The sequence below is a fragment of the Ailuropoda melanoleuca genome, chromosome 8 (genome assembly GCF_002007445.2).
Source record: "Ailuropoda melanoleuca isolate Jingjing chromosome 8, ASM200744v2, whole genome shotgun sequence".
NCBI lineage: Eukaryota > Metazoa > Chordata > Mammalia > Carnivora > Ursidae > Ailuropoda > Ailuropoda melanoleuca.
In genome coordinates, this window is record NC_048225.1 from 110,930,034 (window position 1) to 110,951,016 (window position 20,983).

Genomic DNA, 20,983 nt, shown 5'->3' on the forward strand with positions numbered 1-20,983 from the left:
TTGATTTCTAGCTATGAAATATATTTCATGACTGTTTTTATAATATATTTCATTATAATACAATATATGACAATACTGAAATAAAAGTGTGTCTGTGTGCTGAATATACAACAACAACAACAATAACAAATGAGTGAATAGGAAAAAAATAAAAAGAGCTTAGAACTACAGAGTTCACTGGGGGAGAGGGAGGGTGCCCACTATAAAGCACGAAACCTAGGTCCTGGATCAATTGAAAAAGACAAAAAGACTAACGAAGATGTAGTCCAAAAATTCATTTAAAATTTTATAAAATTTTGTAACAAATTATTTATAATAATTTTAAATGGGACCTGACTCTCATCTCCAGTGTTACACAGACTTGTCCAAGCAGTCATGATTATAACCCTGAGCCACCCACAATCGCAGAAGCATACGTGTGGCTCCCATATCAGCCTAGGCTCTCTACAGCCCCACACAGTGAAGAACAGACCAGAGCTTGTGCTCTTTCGTGACAGGCCCATCTTGAAGAAGAGGAAGAGGTGGGGTTGCTCATGTCAATCCCTTTCCTACACCAGACTTTCTGTTAACTCGGGGCACTTCTGTGGGCAGAGTCAAGAATGCAAGGACAAGGAGGATTGTTTGGACAAAATACTTTCCCATGGAAAGGAGTGCAGGAAAAAGTACTCTTTTCTTGATTGAGATATTTTATTTGTTTATTTTTTAAGATTTATTTGTTCATTTGACAGAGAAAGAGAGAGCAAGCACAAGCAGGGGGAGCAGCAGAGGGATAAGGAGAAGCAGACTCCCTGCTGTGCAGGAAGCTGGATGTGGGGCTGGATCCCAGGACCCTGGGACCATGACCTGAGCTGAAACCAGACGCTTAACCAACTGAGCCACCAAGGTGCTCCAATAGAGATATTTTTAAAAATTAAACCAAAATTCATTCTAGAAGCAAATAGATAATATATTAAGATTTGTTCATTTGCAACTTTATTTTTTTTTTTTAAAGATTTTATTTATTTGACAGAGAGAGAGACAGCCAGCGAGAGAGGGAACACAAGCAGGGGGAGTGGGAGAGGAAGAAGCAGGCTCATAGCGGAGGAGCCTGATGTGGGGCTCGATCCCATAACGCTGGGATCACGCCCTGAGCCGAAGGCAGACGCTTAACCGCTGTGCCACCCAGGCGCCCCTATTTGCAACTTTAGAAAATGTATTTTTCACTGTCAGCAACATTAAAACAAGTCCTGTTTGAGTAGTGGTTTTAAATGCACAATGTTTTAAAGGTCATAATTTAATTTTTAGTGGAAATAGTTACTTTTTTTAATATGTGTGTTTTTAATTCTTTTTCCTGAAAGTGCTTATGAGAATCTTGTTACCACATTGTTCAACTTAAGCATTTTATCAGATATTTAATTTTGTTTATATAAAGAAAATATTTTCTTCATTATTAGAATAGAAAAATAGACGATTGATATCCAAAGCAGCATTAACTTAGTAGCATAGTTATTTAAAACAATGAATACTATGTCAATAACCAATTAGTGTGAAGTCACTATGGCTGCAAAGTAGTTTAATAGCTTGCAAGTTTTACCGTACACTGTTCTCTTTCAGGAAGAACAGAGGTCAGAAGTCAGGCAATAAGATAGAACAGCAATTCGATTTTCAAAAATTGTCTTGCATCCCTATGAGTGTAAGATTCCAAATATCTTTATTTAATTTCAGAAATACTCAATTCTCACTTTTTTTTGTAAATTACATTCTGCATAAAGTCTCCACAGATAGTTTTAATTCTGTATCATACACCACCTTCTTTCAAAATTGATTAGTGGTTGTGTTTCTCGTTTTCATTTGGTCTCTTCTTAGGAAATACAAATTCCTTTTATTTTAGTTTAACTGTAACATAATTAAAGAAGCAAATCTGCCAAAAACATATGCAAATAGAAATACTCACTACAAATGCATGGAACTATTTCGTCTATCAGAATGCATATGCTAAGAAAAAGAACTGAAAACAAAGAAAGAAATTTTTTCTGAAACTTCATCTCAGGGAATCATTAAAATAATGGTATTGAAGAGAAAAAAAAATTGCCATCCTGTTTTTTAAAACTAAAGGTATACTACATTAGATTAGCTATATCCATCCTTCTTCTCTCTCTTTCTGTCTCTGTCTCAATCTCTCTTTCTTTCCCTCTATCTTTATTTCTCATGTTTCTCTGGTAAATAAAATTTTTTAAAAATGGAAATTTAAACAATATTGTTAATTAAATTTTAACAGTTTATAAGGCAGTTATCTACTAAAATAATTTGAAACCATTTATGTAAATAGTCATAAATCAGCACAAAAGAAATTGGGGCTAAAATTGCTATGTTGATGGATCTTAATAATGATCATTCTTGGCAACTAAATCCAAAGATAAATGTCAAGTTTTAGTATTTTATAAATTTGATTATTAGTTTCTTTTTCCTTTTTATAGCACTTTGATAAGGTAGATAAATCATCTGTCCATTGTTTTACAAACATGTACTGAGTTACCCGTAACAGGGCAAAGACCCAACACCTTCCTTAAGGGAACACACAGGTGACTGACAAATATAGACATTTAAATCGGTAATACATTTTACTGTGCTTTAGAGCCTCATTACTCAAGTGTGGTTCACGGTCCAATAGCATCAGCATTACCTTGGAACTTGTTAGAACGGCAGAATCTCCGATTCCATATCAGATTAATGAATCAGAATCTACATGTTAACCAGATCTCTGGGTGATTTATATGCACATTAAGGTTGAACAGTACTGTTTAGAGTATTTATATAAATTTAGAATGTTCTTAACTGTTCCAGAAATCTCACTTCTGAAAATTAATCTTACTAAAATAATAGCAGGAGTCTATTACATACATAACAAAAATGTTCATTATAACATTGTAAACAACTTCAAAAGAGAGGTAACTTAATTGTGTTTCACTCAGGGTAGATTCAGTTTCATCTGACATGGGAACTATTTATTTCCAGTTCCTCTTTTTTCATGTCATTGCTCTAAAGAGAATATTATGGTATCTGGGCAATTTTGTTTAAAATTTTTTCAGACTTTTTGGGTGGATAACTGTTGATAATCAAAAAGTCAGATGCTTTCATTTGGAATGTTTTGCAAAACATATTATGTTTCTTTGTCAAAGCTCTCTAAGACTACTTGTTTCCTTCCCATAATATCTTGTAGATGCCAATTGGTGTTAAGCCAACATGTCTGTTTTTACTGGCTTTAGATATTTGGCTCTGCTTCTTGTCAGAAGCCTAGTTTTCTCAGATTGATTTTTTTTTTATATCTGTTTGTTTCTAAAACACTGTTTTTCTACAATGCTGTATTACTGGAAAGATAGATATCAGGATGTTTACCTTTTAACATGTTAAGCTAAGAAAGGACAATCATCAGTAGTGAGAGCAAAGTACACTGTAAAAACTGAAATATAATTTCAAAAGAACAGCTATACTCTAAATAATGTAAGACTTTAGCACAAGGAATAATGTAAGACTTTAGCACAAGGAATAATGTAATCTCTCATTACCAAAAAATAGGATAACATTTTTGGGTTAAAATGATACATCAAAAGTAAAACCTACAAACAATTACATTTAAGCTATGTATAAGATCTTCCAGTGTAAGGAAATTGCATAACCAGAAATGATGAAGGAACAGAAGGCTGGCTGAGGACAAAGCAGAAACTGACACCCTGCAAACCACCCCCCCCATGGGATGTCTGTGACATTCCTCAGGCACTCCTGGCTGCCCTCAAGGACAAAGAAATAGTTATACCACAATCCCTCAGTTTACGAATGTTTTAGCAGTTTACAAGAACGAAGCATTTGTATCAATAACCTAGCTTCCGGAAGGGAATGTAGATACAATTAAGTGTCCTTGTAATCTGCAGGCTCCCGGAAGTTCCCAACCATCTTAATGTTAATGACTTGCTAGAGGGAAAAAGAACCTTAACTTGACAATGGCAAGGCCTCTGGTATCTTGTGAGTCTTCTTTAACATATGAAAGTATTTCCTCAACCTCCCTTTCTCCTTACCTCCCCCAACCCCATGGTATATAATTAACCACCCCTCACAACCCCGGGGCAGCAGCTCTTTCTGCCCAGGGGTCCTGTCCCCGTGCTTTAATAAACCACCAATTTTGCACCAAAGATGTCTCAAGAATCTTTCTTGGTCGTTGGCTCCGCTCTCCACCCCACTGAACCTCACCTGTATTCCGTGTCCTCATCAGGAAGACATTTACCATAAATACACAGTTGTTTTGTTTTGTTTGTTTTGCTTTGTTTTGATATTGTCTGGGTAGAATGGTATACATTATAGGTCGGTAGACTAACCCAAGGGCACAACAATGATAACATAAAATACAGCCAACCTATCAGTTATTTTCATCACAGTAAAGAAATAAAAAACAAGATGAAACAACTAACAATATGCTTTGATTATGGATCCTCTGTGTTCTGCTCCGGTTGTCTCTTCATTCCAAGAATCAAGTTGAAGAAGTTTCTCTTTGGAACATGCCATCCTGGTAGAGGGAAAAAGCTAAAGAATTTGTATAACTTTACGGTGCTTCTCAGAACTTGTACTAGATCATGCCATACTAGTTTTCATGTATTCCACCAACCCCAGTGTTACCCTTTCTGATACCAGGTTAAAGGAAATCACTCATGAAGTGTTTATAGTTCTTCTCTACAATGGACTATTAATCTGCATATGCATGTTTGCATCCACAATTGTGCAGAAAGTAATTGCAAAAATTAATGCAGTCTGCCACATCATCATTATTGATTTATCCCTAGGATTCTTTTAGTCATTCTATTATCCATTGTTTTTTGACTTGTTCTAACTTTTTGAGAGCATCACCTTTACCCTCAATAACTGTATATATGAGAATGCAAATTGAGAAAATCCAAGTACAAAATTCCTTTAAAATTTCTCTTCCTCATGGACATAACATAGATGATTTGAAAATCAGGATAGAAAAATACATTACTCTGAGGTCCACAGCACATCAAATATACCTAATAGCTTCTTATGAACTGATCATAGGATAACATTAAAGTCATGATTGGTTTTTTGTTGTTGTTTTATTGTCTTCTGTTTTGCATTCTCTCTGAAAGCATCCTTCAATATGTGCTTTTTAATGTCCATAAACTACCGCAGTATTTTATTTGTAAAAGACACAGCTGCATGATTTCTGTGTGAAATAATCACATCTTTTTATACCCACAGTCATTAATCCTTTTTACTTTCTAACAAACTCAGAATGTTGAATCGTTTTCAGAATCACATTTAGTTTTTACAAAATGCATGGATGTCCTTTGGTACTCATGCCATGCTTATGAGCTACAGCTGGTTTAAAAAATAGGAATAAAAATGACATTTGAACACAAATTTTTAGTTGATTGAATAATATCTCAGTTTTTAAATCTGAATATTGTGTGTTTACATAGAATTCTGATGAACTTTTATAACTGAGTACTTGAGAAAGAGTTACAATTATAGTGAAGATTGCATTCTTCTTTCTTTTTTTTCATTCTTTTTCTTAAAACTAACTGTGTTTCAAAAGATATGAAGACCATAAACATTACAAAAACATGGTAGTTATATATAATTAAAAAACAACAAAACAAAACAGAACCAGATCTCTTAGAGGAAAGAAATAGGCTTATTTCCAATGTAGATTGAGTAGCCTTGTCAGAATATCTTAGGTGTTTAACAATCTGTGATTTATGACACGAAATTTAGCATAAACTACCCAGCTTACATCACATAGTTGTCTAGTTTGTTGTATTTAAAACAAGATATTCATAAGAACAATTAGGGTAATTTAAACTGCCTCACATGCTTCACTACAGGGAAAGTTCTGCATACACGGGTTAATGTTCAACTGTAGAGAAGAACCATGAGCAACTTATGAGTAGGTTCTCTTTATCAGGTTATTGGAAAAAATAACCAACTGCTATCTTTAATCATCACATGTACCTTGATTATAAAATCCACTAGAAGACAATTTTGACTAAGTCCAGTTTCCTGTGGTGAAATTTAATATCTATGAAATGCTAACTTGTAAAAATTTAAAGCCTCTTCATTTACTGTTAGGCCCTAATTTTTAAAAAATGGAAAGAAAGGAAGCCAACATTAATTGTACATATTTTATGTGTTCTGCCAGATTCTATGGAGAAATTATATTGCTTAGTCTTTTCAAACAGATGAGAGTAGGATATTGCTTCTGTTTTTAAAATGGAAATGCTAAGGGCAAGTGTAACTTTACCAAAGCCCCACGGTCATCAAGTTAGAGGACGATGAGCTGTCAGGATTTACCTTCACATACACCTGACTCCAAAACTCACATTTTCCTTTCTCTTATTATACCATATTTCCTTCAGATTAAAACAACAGCAATGAAGAATGAGCTGTAAAACTATTAATAAAAGTGTATAAGGATTTACAATATTTTTCTTTTGATTTTTTTTCTGTTGTCTGTAATATATATTTGCTCTCAGGATAGAAGGCAGAAAACACATTTACCTGTACCTGACAAACAAATGTGGACTCTGAAAAACAAAGGAAATATTTTTTTAAATCTCCGGTAGATAGAGAACGAGAAGCTGCTCTTACTCATGATGATGATTATGGGCCATCATTTCTCTATGGACATCTTTGATTGTTTGAACCTACATTAGCATTTATCATTCATATTGTAAGATAGGACCACTCTGAAATACTAATCCCTAGCTCTCGTTATGTGTCATTTTCCAAATTATCACAGGACAGCCTAACATCTGCTACATATTCTTAAATCAGATATTTTAATTTGCTTTTTAAAAATAAGATTATGCTACTCTTCTCTTTTTGTGTAATGTATGACTCGACTGAGGTCCCACTAAGGAATTTTCGCCTGAAGAGTGAAGATGTATAGAGGAATATGGTATTTAAAGGACTATTTTGAGAGATATTTACTTACCATGTGCGGATACAGATTGTAAGACGAGGGTTCATGCATTTGTAAAACAAGTAGAAAAGGAGGCTTCTGTTCATCACAAATACGACAAAATAGCTAAAATTACTAGAAATGTGCAGATGTGGAATGAGCTGTTTTATTCTAAATTTTAAGGAAGTGAGGTGAATAAAAGAGAATAATACCAAACAACTTTTGAATTCTGACTGTAATCTAATCGTATTTTAAATCCTTTACAGGTATTATCTGTTTCATGCTTCTAGCTACTCTTTGAGGAAGGAATACTCTTCTCATGTGACATGAGAGGAAACTGAATCAAGTTATACAATTCAAGATCATTCAGTTATTAAATAGAAGCCAGTATTAAAACCCGAATCTATTTGGCACTAAAAATTGGCACACTTACATCTAAACTATAATAATTAATTCTATATTTTTCTTTCTTCCAGCACCTCATAATTCAGTGAGAGTCCATTCTAGTGGTCTAATTATCTCTTCTATTCAATGATGTATAGTTTTTCAATTCATGCTGGGTACCTCCAGTAATAAGAAAATTCACTGCTCTACAAAAAGAGACATAGTGAAGATGACCCACTTCACATATTTAAATGTCTTCCTTGAATCTCCAGAAGGCAAAACTAACTAATCACTCTCACTTCTTTCTTGTGGCTGCACTGTATTCTTCTGTATAGATGCAGCATAGTTTATTCTTACTGATTAGGTAGGGATCTGTGTTGCTACAAATATTACAAATAAAGCCACAGTAAGATGCCTTTTGTATATTTTAGCCAGTGTTTTTGGGATGGAGTCTTTAAAGTAGGATCGTTGAGTCAATTTTTGCTAACTATTGCCAAATTTCTCTCTATAGTTACATCATTTTGCATGACTACCAGCAATATATCAGAGGGCTTTTTTCCTTCCAGTTTGCCAACAACTTTGGCAAAGTCATCAAACTTTTGGATTTTGGCAAATTCCGTAATTGCAAAGTGATATATCAATATATTTTAATTTGCATTTCTTGTACTATTTTAACTTATATTTCCTGTATTTTCTGCTTTATGAAAAGTGTTGCCATTAAAGCAACTTGGCAAGTCTTAGTCTTTAACACTCATTACACAATGTTTTTCTTTTTCGCATTTAATAATTTTTGGCCTGAATTCTACAATATTGGATATCAAGACTGTTAACTTTACTTCCTTTTTACTTACGTTCACCAAGATCTTTGCCATTTTGTTTTTAACCTTACTTAATAAGACATGTCTCTTGCTGTATTAGTCTATTTGGGCTAGCAAAACACCACAGACTGGGTGGCTTATACAGAGCAGAGATCTATTGCTCACTGTTCTGAAAGCTAGAAGTCCAAGATCAAGGTGCCAGCATGGTTGCATTAGGGCCCTTTTCAAGGTTGCAGACTTCTTGTATTTTCACATGGTGGAAGTGGCAAGGGATCTCTCTTGGAGTCTCTTTTATAAAGACATTAACTCCATTGATGTGGGCTCTATCTCCTGATCTTAGTACCTCCCCAAAGCCCTTCCTCTTAATACTTTTCATCTTTGGGGGTAAGGATTTCACATATAAGTTTTGAGGGGACACAAACATTCAGACCATAGCACTTGCACAGGTGATAAGTCCTCATTATGCCTTCTTAGACTACCACAGAACTGTTCTTTGTACATCCATGCACAGGATGTTTGGTTTGGGACTCTCTCACAAACTGGCACATGGGTGATTTTTTTCCCCTCAGATTCCTTGGTCTTTCTGAGATACACTCACTCAAACTTCCACATTAGTTATCCTCTTTTTCTGGGGGTAAGTAATCATTGGGGATTTTTTGTTTGTTTGTTTCTATAGTAATTTACATATATTTTCCCTTTTCTCTTTCAGATGTTCACAACTGAAAGCTATTTATCATACATATGACCTAATGCTGTTGATAATTTGACCCACTCATTCATTTTTTTTGAAGGATTTTTTTTTTTTTTCAGCTGCTCTAGTTAAGCTGTTTGATTTCTAGTATGTGTGTTGGGATCCAAATACAAACCGAGAATGTGACCTTCAAAAAAACCCAAAAAACGAAAGACAAAAAAAAACAAAACAAAACAAATAACATTGTTAACACTTTACTTCTGATATCAATTGACCTGATCTTTTGCTTTATCTGCTGTTATAAGCTGTTACTTAGGATTGGATAGTCACCAAGAATATGTCATTTTAAAATTAGCATTATTTTATTTTTTTGGTATATTATAACACTGGCTTGCCAATTTGTAAGTGGGCATAATGCCATGAGAACAGTGGGTTCCTGAGAGAATGAGAGTAAGCATCAAGTCTGACAATTATATGCTAGATGAATATCCAAGAATATGGAAATCTGAAAATGGCAAATTCTTAATGTTAAATTTAATACCAGTGATATTTTTTGTCAACATATGAACACTGAAAATTGCAGCTTAATTATATTATACTTTAAATTTCACTTTTGAAAATACATTGTCAATACCTAAATCTTCCATGGAGGTTAATGATTTCCATCGAGCTTATTAACACATAATATTTTTATGTAATGCCACATGTAGGATGAATTTAATTCATGTATATTCACATAATTATATATGCATATGTATGTTTTCTCTGCATTTTTAAGGTTCAATTGGGGTGCCTGTTTAACTCAGTCAAACCTCTAAATTTAATTCATGTATATTCACATAATTATATATGCATATGTATGTTTTCTCTGCATTTTTAAGGTTCAATTAGGGGTGCCTGTTTGACTCAGTCTGTAGAGCATGGGAGCTTACCTTGGGGCTGTAAATTCTAGTCCCATGTTGGATATACAGATTATTAAAAAATAAAACCTTTAAAAAATGGCTAGTGTTTAGTAATATGCTTGGTCATGTTTCCATTAGTCATGCTGATCCACTGTAAACATTTCTGAGTAAATGCAATTTTATATCATGCACCCCACTTAAGTTCAATTTACATATTTTCCGTTCTTAATTTGTTTTTGTGCCATATAGTTGTTAGGTAAACTAAACTACATGAGAAAGTCCATAAAATCTAGAGAAATTGTTCCACAAATGCTAGCTATTCAACATTTACTAAATATGTATTTACAGCCTTCAACGTCTCACATATCTTTCTAGGTACATGAGAAATATTCATGAACAACAAGGAATTAAACTTGTCTTTTGTTGCTTGTCACTCTTTTGTTTCATTATGTCTGTAATCTATATTTCCTCACCTGCAGATAATTGAAAAATTGATTTTAAGTGGAAAATTGATTAATTTTAAATATTATTAATGCAGGAGAGGAGTCACTCACAATTTTTGTGGATAAGCGGAAGCTGAGCAAACGATCTGAAGGAAGTGATTCCAGCACCAATAGCTCTTTGGTCACTCTGGAGACGCTACATCAACTAGCCGCTTCCTATTTCATTGACAGGGACAGCACCCTTCGGAGACTTCACCACATTCAAATTGCATCCACTGCCATTAAGGTATGAATGAGTTTACCCTAAAATGATGTCATACCATGACTTTTCCTAGCTCTAAAACGCATCTCTATATATTTGCACGTATCACTGATTTAAACAAGTATGTTCTAAAAAAACAGTAACATTTCCATTTGTCATAACTTATGTAATAGATTCTGAGAACTGGTGTGTATCTTGATGTAACTTTGTGACTTGATAGTTGGGTCAGAGTCTTTCATGCCCTAATGTTAATTGAAACACATTTGAACTGTGTAAGCATCTGGGTACACAGACTCCCTCATAATGTGTAGGTGGATAAAACTTTGTTTTAATAACATTATTTTTTGAATATCCATATTTTATAGTACTTATTTAAAAACATTCTGAGAAGGTGCCTCATTAGGCTTAAAATGCTCAGTGACACAAAAGTCATTAAGAGATCCTGGTTTAAAGAATATTTCCCCATACTTGAACAATATAATTAAGAAGTACAAGTATTTGGATATAAGTTTCTGGATGTCAAGACACAGCATAGTCTAGAATTAGTAGGTAAATTCCATGTGTTCACTAGAATCGTTTCCCTTTGACTATACTAAGGTTGACTTTATCAAAACTGAGAGAAAGTAAGAATATGGTGCCTTTGATTTTTCAAAAAGACAGAGACAGAGTCGGGGGCAAGAGAGAAACAGACAGACAGTGGCTTCCAAAATGTTAGATTTTTTGACACATTTCTCTGGCAGTTTAAATCAACATGTTATTGTATTTGGTCAAGGAACATTGCCAAATAAAGAATCATCACAATGTGATAGGGTGATCTGGGACTAAATTAACAAGAGCAAAATAAAATATAAAGAGCATTTCTTAGTGTTCCTTCAGAAGGAACACTAAATATGATTTTTGATTATTGATTTCATAATCAATGTAAAAAGCAGTCATTAACCATATCATTTTATTGTTTCATGATTTTAAAATTATTAGGTGTGTTTTGTTTTTTAAGTTAATCAAAAAGTTAGTACTTCAGTATTTTGGGAATGCTAGGAAAAACTAGTCTAAGGTATATAATTTGTGCAAGATGTTCAGGAGAGAATAAAAGGTGATAAGGAAATATCTTTAGCTTATGGGTTACACGAATGATACTACCTGTCTTCCATATTGCTAGTAGATGAAGTTGGGAAAAAGACTTCTGTAGTTATAAATTACACAATTATAGTTAGTCTACTTCTGACTGCAGGACTTCTGTTATATTGGATAATCAAGTATATAAATAGTATTTATGCTGTATAGATAAAACTGCAGCCAGCATGAATGTAGATATTTTAGTTAATTTTAAAAATATTGTAAAATAGGGTACTGTTAGCTTGAGGTTGCTAGGGACAAATAGACTTTTCAGAAATCAATTTCGATGATATAAACAGCAACTTAAAGTGTATTTTCTAATAGAAGACATCATTATTGTAAGTATGTTTATCATATGGCTATTGATTTTTTCTTCTGAGCACCACGTAGAATAATACAGTAGAGTTTTGTACTTTACTCAGTAAGAAATATTCATTCACAGTTTATCTCAAAACTTAACAGAGGGTCACCAAAAACTTGGAACAGGACTTGGGTCTAGAGACACCTGGTCACAGGAACAGGATCTTGGGGACAAAGGCATCTGCTTCTCTCTAAGCATTAAACTACACAAACATGCATATCGCTCCTAAAAGCAGAGCTGGACCATTCTGTCCTCCCTGCTGTGATAGGACTGGGGTTGCTGGCTGGGTGAAGTTTCCTCTAATGAGACACAAGGGACCCCTCGTTTCTGGAGAAGCCCAGAAGTCCCAAACTGGGACCCACTGTTGCCCGTCTTTAGCTGCCACCTCCGGGGGGGGGGTGTTGGCATGTGGGTCCCCTCCTCACTGGAGACTATGCAGGTGGTTGGTGCTGGGCCCCAGCTCCACAGTTCTGGAGGGCCTGGCAGCCCTAGGCGGGATAAAGGGATGTGTACTCCATCTGAGTGTGGAGCAGTTCAAGGTGGCTAAGGATTGGGAAAAAAGGGAATAAAATAAACAAACTTAATGGGTATTTGCATGTAATTCTGTTCTCCCATGAGCAAAGTACATATCACAAAAATCAACATGTTTTAATGGTGTAAAGTATTGCACGCAGGCATTGTTTTTCAACTCTGGTAATTCAACTCATACAACTATGTGGTAGAAATGAGCTTTAAAGAAGTGACTCTTAGAAGTAAGTAATCAAAGAGCAGCCCTGAGAAAGAGGAAGGGGTAACCTGGAATGTGGGGGAGTTCACCGTTAGAGCTCCAGGGAATATTCGTTATCCATTGACCATGGGAAGGCCCTCCAGATCACGTAATGGAAATATTTTAACGTGTGCTTAGAGTGACTATGGATTGAGAGGAAAAGTGGGGCTGTAGATCGGGGAGAGGAAGCAGAGGGCAGTAGGGAGATGATACAGGGATGGAGAGTAAAGAGAAGTAACCATTTCTTGTGCTGTAACTGAGGGAAAAAAAGGAAATTAGTTATGTGCCGGTGGCAACACCATGACTAAGAATATAGTCACAGAAGTACGTAGGGAGTACAAGGCTGAGGTAGTGGGAAATGGGAAAGAGGGGCGAACAATCAGACTTTGCAGGATTTAATTAGGTCTGGATGGAGTTCTCTTCCGAGACAGTTGTAATTTTAAGTGACTGGTGATTTTCTGGTGCAGGGTCCGCTGCTGTCTGGGTTACTGTGGAAGCCCTAAGGAAAAGCCCTTGAGGAGGTGTACAGGCTCCTGTATTGCTTGCACCACTGTATGTGCCTGGGCATTTTTCTGGGGAGAGTATCTTTTATTTTCATTAGTGATCAAGTACGTCCCTACACAGAGAAAATGTGTCTCTCCTCAATTATAAGATTATAATTGCTTAGATCTAAGTTAACTGAATAGGAAGGACTGAGGATGGGGATGGGGATGGGGTGGGGTGTGTAGGGGGAATCTAAGGGCATTTAACTACTGAAATTCTTCAGACTAATATACATAGTTCAATGCAGAGTGCTTTTGTGGTACATTTGAAACCAAGAGCTTAACTCCTTTACTAAATCCCTAAAGGTTTAATGCAATGTTTGTTTATTTAAAATTTTCAACTAAGGGTAGCAAGATCCACAGTTTCTTTGATAAGGCAAAATGTTTTATGTTTGAAGTGCCATGTAGTATGCATTTAATTTCTCAACAAATGTATGAAGTTGTCTCTTGATTTATAGAATTCAGGAAACACAGTATTGTTAAAAAAGAAAGTCAAGTAAGATCATTATCAGACAAGAGCAAAAATATAATTAAATTTGCAAAATCATGCCTGCTTTTATCATGCTAATTCTTGCAAAAACACAAAAGAGTTGGACAAATAGAGTTAACTATGAGCCAATTTCTAGAAAATGGGATAGATCAATTTGTTGTTTTTATCTCTTATAATTATGAATATAAATGTAGGCTGCAGTTCATTATCACATCTGGAAATTTTAAAAAAGAGGCTCAAACACCTATGTAGCTTAATTAACTGCCATATTATTCCAATTAACAGCATTTATATCAAATATTCTTTCTCAATATTATTTTTAATGCAATAACATGTCAAATACAATTTCTGGAATGGGCCATTATTTTCAGAAGATTCAGTTCAATTGGCCCAAGTTATCTAAAAGATCACGCTAAATGTTCTTTAGGTTTATTGCAAAATAGTCTAATAAATTTAATCTTATGTGATTGACAATGAAAATATGTATTTTGAGAAAGTGTAACCTAGCACCTGATGTGGGATGTGCATTTTCCAAAACTTCCTTAATACCCTAAATTCTAAAAATCAGGTTACATGCAGTGAGTGAAATTAAATTTTTTATCAAACACTTAAAAATTTTATTTTATTTTTTTCAAGATTTTATTTATTTAACAGAGAAAGAGAGAGAGAGCACAAGCAGGGGGAGAAACCAGCAGAAGGAGAGGGAGAAGCAGGCTCCCAGCTGAGCAGGGAGCCCGATGCAGGGCTCGATCCCAGGACCCTGGGATCATGACCTGAGCTGAAGGCAGATGCTTAACCAACTAAGCCACCCGGGTGCCCCTCAAACACTTAAAAATTTTAAAATAACTAAGTTATTATTTTCTCAAGTAAGTACTGATGAATTCATTGTATTTCTGGCATTTTTCTTGTACAGAGAAAAATCAGATTTTTAAAATTATGGTGTTTACAAATTTTTTCCAACAAATTTAGGAAAAAGCACGAATAATATGTTAAAATTACCTTAAAGGTCAACATATCAGCTAAAAAAAATCCACCTTCAAATGATGTTTTAGTGCCACTTAGTTTACTAAGAGTGTTGCAGGTGAGGTTGAGAAGGGGCTCCACAAATTTAGATCTACATTTCTGAAATGATAAAAAACCATTAAATTAAAACTTATAAAAATTAAAAATTATAACTTATAAATAAAAATTAAAATTTATAAAATTAGGCCTGATAATAATTTTCCAAGAAGCATGTTTGATACATAAATTATTTGCTCTTTGAGAATAAAATCAGTAAAATCTCACAATGAATTTTTAAATTTTATTTCTATATGTTCAAAAAAGCTTACATTAAAAAGACATAAGATAAGAAAATTTACATGTAAGCCATTCGCAATAATTGAAGGTTTGATTTCATATATTAGTTTGATTTTCAGAAAAGATTCCCTTAGTAAACTATTTCAGGGTTTTAAAAGAACATTTTAACTTGCACACAAATTTAAGCATCTTGATACAATATTAGTTGTACGTTTAACTTAATATATTAAATAATTCTGACTTTTTTTCAAATTCACAAAAAAGTGTATCTGCATTTTTTTGTGTATACATATTTACTTGCCCCCAATATTTTTTAGCCTAAAGGAATAATATGTTATTCCAGAGTAATTACTCTAAATAAATTTAGTATCATGATTCAATTCATAAACATTTTTTCAGAATAATTAAGATTCATATGTTTTAAATATTCAAACTTTCATATTCTTGATAATAATTTTCTACATTTTGTTATAGGCCTTTATTTCCTTGTCCTGAGCTTTCTCTGCTTTTGACAAAGTCCTAATTTACCAGAGAGCAAAAGCAGAATCTGTTTATGTTTTTGTTTTTAATCAAAATAGCTTATACAGAGTGGCTACTTAATAGCAAATTAGAAAAATAAAATTGGACTTTTACTATTTAGATTAAATCTTTTTAATTTTTTAAAAATTTAATTTAAAATTAATTTAAAAATTAAATTTAAAAATTTAATCCCAGTATAATCAACATACAGTGTTAACATCAGTTTCAGGTATACAATATATGATTTAGTGATTCTATACTTTACTCACTGTAGATTAAATCTTAATTATACAAATCAGGAAAAAATTTAAAACTTCTATTTGTGATATTTTTCTGCATCTGTTTCCTTCTGCTCCACTTTTCCAGCTGTGTTCCTATTATAAGTTGTTATTTTCTGGGCCAGAAGCTATAGACCTTAGGTCAATCATATTGTATTCGTTTTCTGCTCCCTCAGTTGTCACATTATCTTCAGTCAAAACCCGCCTTGTGTTTATACTTCTTGTCATAAATTATAATTATATATTCTGTGTTGTAACTGAGTGCTGACTAAATTATCTCTTCCACTTACAAAAAAAATATGTAAAGTGAAAAAAACCTGAAAAATAAAATCAGTAAGTGTAGTTAATGCTAAGTAAAATTAAAAATCTCTAAATAGACTTGCTTCTAACCCAGATGGAATAATGGACTGGATCTACCTTCCTACATAACAATAGCAAAAAAAAGATAAATAATATAAAAATACTGGATTTTAAATTATTATTATGTTCAGTTAGCCAACATATAGTACATCTTGAGTTTTTGATGTAGTGTTCAACGAGTCATTAGTTGCATGTAATATCTGGTGCTCATCACAACATGTGCCCTCCTTAATAAACGTCACCCGGAAAATACTGGATTTTAAGACATTGAATGACAGGCAAAGAAGGACAGTGATCCATGAGAGATGGTAACAACCAAGGTGGACTCTATGATTGCCCAGCTTATTGTCTGGAAAGAGTTTCCGGGATGTGGTACAGGGAAGGAAAATCCAAGAAGAGACCAAAAGATTCCATAGGTTGAGGAAAAACCTCAGAGTTTAGCGAGACGTAGGTGTTTTCTAGTTTGTTGGATAGAATGCCAAAGAGGGGAAGGCAATGTCAAGAGAACCCCAGGGAACTGCAGAGAGTTGCCCTTCGGTATTTAACAGAATACTTTTGAGTGTATGCATATGAAGACATTACCGGACATCCAGGAAGAAACCACACTATAGGATTAGAGAACAGTGTCTGGCACTCACACAGTCCCCGGAAAAGTGTTTTTATAAGGCAGAATAGAAACAATAATAATTTGTGGAGCACAGGATACAATACTGATGAAAGTCATGTCTCGGTCGTAAAGAATACATGCATACCTGGAATAAATTGTGGGTTTCATCCCAGACCCCTTGTAATAAAATAAATACCACAATAAAGTGAGTCAAATAAATATTTGGTTTCCTAGTGAATACAGAAGTTATGTTTACCTTATACTCATCTATTAAGTATGCAAATAACATTGTGTCTAAAAATGTACATACTTTAATTGAAAAACACTTCATTACTAAAAATGCTAATGATCATCTGAGCTTTCAGTGAGTCATAATCTTTTTACTGGTGGAGGGTCTTGCCTCGACGTCGATGGCTGCTGCTGCATCAGGGTGATGATTGCTGAAGGCTGAGGTGGCTGTGACAGTCTTTTAAAATAAGACAATAATGAAGTTTACCTCATTGAATGACTCTTCCTTTCATTATTTCTCTGTAGCCTGTGACGCTGTTTGATAGCATTTTACCCACAATGGAACTTTCACAATTGGAGGCAGTCCTCTTAAACCCTGCAGCTGCTTTGACAACTAAGTTTATGTAATATCCTAAATCTTTGTTGTCACTTCAACAGTCTTCACAGCGTCTTCACTGGAAATAGATTCCACCTGAAGAAACCACATTCTTTGCTCAACTACAAAAATCAACTCCTCGACTGTTAAAGTTTGACCATGAGATTACAGTAATTCAGTCACATCTTCAGGATCCACTGCTAATTCTAGTTCTCTTGCTATTTCCACCACATCTTACTTCCTCTGCTGAAGTCCTGAACCCTTCAAAATCATCCATGAGGGCTGAAATCCACTTTTTCAAAACTCATGTTAGTGTTCATATTTTGATCCCTTCCCCTGAATCAGGAATGTTCTTAATGGCATTTAGAATGGTGAGTCCTTTCCAGAAGTTTTCAACTTACTTTGTCCAGATCCATCAGTGGAATTACTATCTATGGCAACTATAACCTTATGGAATGTATTTCTTAAATAATAAAACTTGAAAGTCAAAGTTACTGTTTGACCCAGAGAGTGCCTAATGGATGTTACGTTAGCAGGCAAGAAAACATTAATCTCGTACATTCCCATCAAAACTCTTGGGTGACCAGGTGCATAATCAATGAGCAATAATATTTTGAAAGGAGTTTTTTTTCTGAGCAATAGGTCAATAGTAGGTTTAAAATATTCAGTAAACCCTGTTGTAAACAGATGTACTGTTGTCCAGACTTTGTTGTTCCATTTGTAGAGCCTAGGCAGAGTAAATTTAGCTTAATTCTTAAGGTCCCTAGGATTTTCAGAATGGTAAATGAGTATTGGCTTCAACTTAAAGTCACCAGCTGCATCAGCCTCTACCAAGAGAGTCAGCTGTCCTTTGAAGTTGTGAATCCAGGCATTTGCCTTTCTAGCTATGAAAGTCCTAGAGAAAATGTTCTGATACAAGGCTGTTTCATCTACCGTGAAAATCGAGTGTTTAATGCAGCCATTCCTTGCCGATCCGAGCTAGATCTTCGGGATAGCTTGCTGCAGCTTCTGCATCAGCACCTGCAACTTCACCTTCTATTTATTATACGGGTGGCTTGTTTCTTTTTTTTTAAATTTTTTTTTTAAATTTATTTGACAGAGAGAGAGATCAAGCACAAGCAGGGGGAGCAGCAGGTAGAGGGGTAGAGGGAGGAGCAGACTCCCTCCTGAGCAAGGAGCCTGATGCGGGACTCCATCCCAGGACTCTGGGATCATGACCTGAGGCAAAGGCAGACACTTAATCAACTGAGCCACCCAGGCATCCCAGTGGCTTATTTCTTTAAACGTCATGAACCAACCTCTCCTGACTTTTAACTTTTCTTCTGCAACTTCTTCAATTCTCTCAACCTTCATTGCTTTGAAGAGAGTTAGGACCTTACTCTGAATTAGGCTTTGGCTTAAGGAACTGTTGTCAGTGATTTGACCTTCTCTCCAGACCACTCAAACTTTCTCCATGTCAGCAGTAAGGCTATTTTGCTTCCCACCCCCCACCCCAGCATTTGTATGTTTATTTGAGTAGCACTTTTAATTTCCTTTGAGAACATTTCCTTTGCATTCCCAACTTGGCTGTTTGGTGTAAGAGACCTAGATTTCAGTTATCTTGGCTTTGGCATGCCTTTCTCACTAAACTTAATCATTTCTAGCTTTTGACTTAAAGTGAGAGATACACAATTCTTCCTTTCACTTGAGCACTTAGAGGCCATTGCAGAGTTATTAATTGGCCTAATTTCAATCTTGTTGTGTTTCAGGAAATAAGGAGGCCTGAGGAGAGGGAGAGAGACAGGGGAATGGCCAGTTGGTGGAACAGTTAGAACACACATATTTATCGATTAAGTTACATGAGTGCAGTTTGTGGTGCCCCACCCCACCCCAAACACTTATAGCAGTAACATCAAAGATCACTGATCATGGATCACTTTAACAAATATAATGATGAAAAAGTTTGAAATATTGCAAGAATTACCAAAATGTGGCACAGAGACACAAAGTGAGAAAATGCTGTTGGAAAAATGGCATCAATACACTTGCCCAACAAGGGTTGCCACAAGCCTTCAATTTGTAAAAACTGTAATATCTGTGAAGCACGATAAAATGAAATGTACCTGTAATTTTGACCTAGACCGAGTTTTTCTCTAGACCCTAACTAACAAATTATAAAAATAAGACCCCAAATAATCAAACTGTTTTCAAGAACTGCCTTCCAGAACAAAGCTCAAGGATATTTACAGGAATATAAACAAATATGTCCACCAGGCAACAAAGTAAGATTCATAACATTAACCATTTAAAAGTTCCAGACAATGAAGAAGCAGGAAAGCAGGAACAATAATGGAGAGAGCATTCAGCCAACCAAAACTGACACACAATGAGCAAGGACATTAGGATTAGCAGATAAGAACATTAAGACATTTATTATAACTGCATTCTACATTTCCTAAAATAAAATTAGAGACATGAAGATATAAAAAAAGAACCAAATCAAACTTATTGAGGTGAAGAATATAATCTTCAACATAAAAAATACACAGGATAAGATTAAAAACCTACAACATGGCACAAGATAAGATTAGTGAAATTGAGAAATAGGTACATAAAGTATACACAGTTCCTCTTTAAAATGAAACCAGAGAGAAAAAAAGAATGTGAAAAACAATGAATAGTGAGCTGTAAGACAATTTCATGCAGCCATGAATATGTGTAATTAGAGTCTCAAAGAAAGACAAGGGTGAAGGGGGCATGTATTAGAGACTACTGCTATGTAACAATATTGTCATGAATTTAGAGGCATAACATAAAACACATGATCATCTCTTTGATTTTTGGGGGGTGGGGGTGGGAGTTGTCAATGACCCAGGTATGGATTAGCTAGTTTCTCCAATCAGTGTCCACCTGAACTAGAGTTTCACCTTATTCTCGACTTGGGGAGGATTCATTTCCAAGCGTACATGGTTGTTGGCACCATTCAGTTCCTTGTCAGTGTGAGGATCTCTGTTGGCTCTTGGTGAGAAGTGGCCTTCAATTATTTGCCAATGAACCCATGCCATATGGCAGCTCACAACAGCTTAATTTGTTTACTCACATTCAGCAAGGAAGAGAGTCATTATAAAATATTACAATGTTATGTAATGTAACTATGGTCATATAATTACATAATCACATGCATTCTATCACCCTTGCTGTATTCTATGTTCAGAAACAAGTGACAGTTCCCTCCTTTACTCAGTGGGAAAGATTACAGAAGAATGTGCATACCATGAGGAAGGGGTATTGGGAGCCACTTTAGAATCTGTTCACCACAGACAAAAAAAAAAAAAAAAAAAAAAATTAAAGAGCNTTGAAGAGCTAATGATGGATTTCCAAAGTTGATCAGTATTTAAATCCTAGAGATCCAAAAAACTCAAAAAAAAAAAAAGCAAACATGAGAAACCTCAAGAAAATGACAACCAAAGCACTTCATAATCAAATTGTGCAGAATCAAATTAAAAAGAATATCTTAATTTTCATTAGTTATCAAAAGAGTCCCTACATGGGTAAAGACATCTCTACTCATATAAAGCTTACTAAGACTGTAAGTGCTTAGATATAAGTTAATGAG

At 34.8% G+C, this 20,983-nt stretch overlaps 1 protein-coding gene across 3 annotated transcripts in view; it reads left to right on the forward strand.

The window, feature by feature from the left end:
• Positions 1-20,983, forward strand: part of BRINP3 (BMP/retinoic acid inducible neural specific 3) — a 407,590-nt gene that overhangs the window by 217,409 nt on the left and 169,198 nt on the right. For all 3 annotated transcript variants that reach the window (XM_034667184.1, XM_034667185.1, XM_034667186.1), the window contains one exon: positions 10,280-10,470. In XM_034667184.1, coding sequence (XP_034523075.1) covers positions 10,280-10,470 — 191 coding nt within the window. The remainder of the gene's footprint in view (positions 1-10,279; positions 10,471-20,983) is intronic.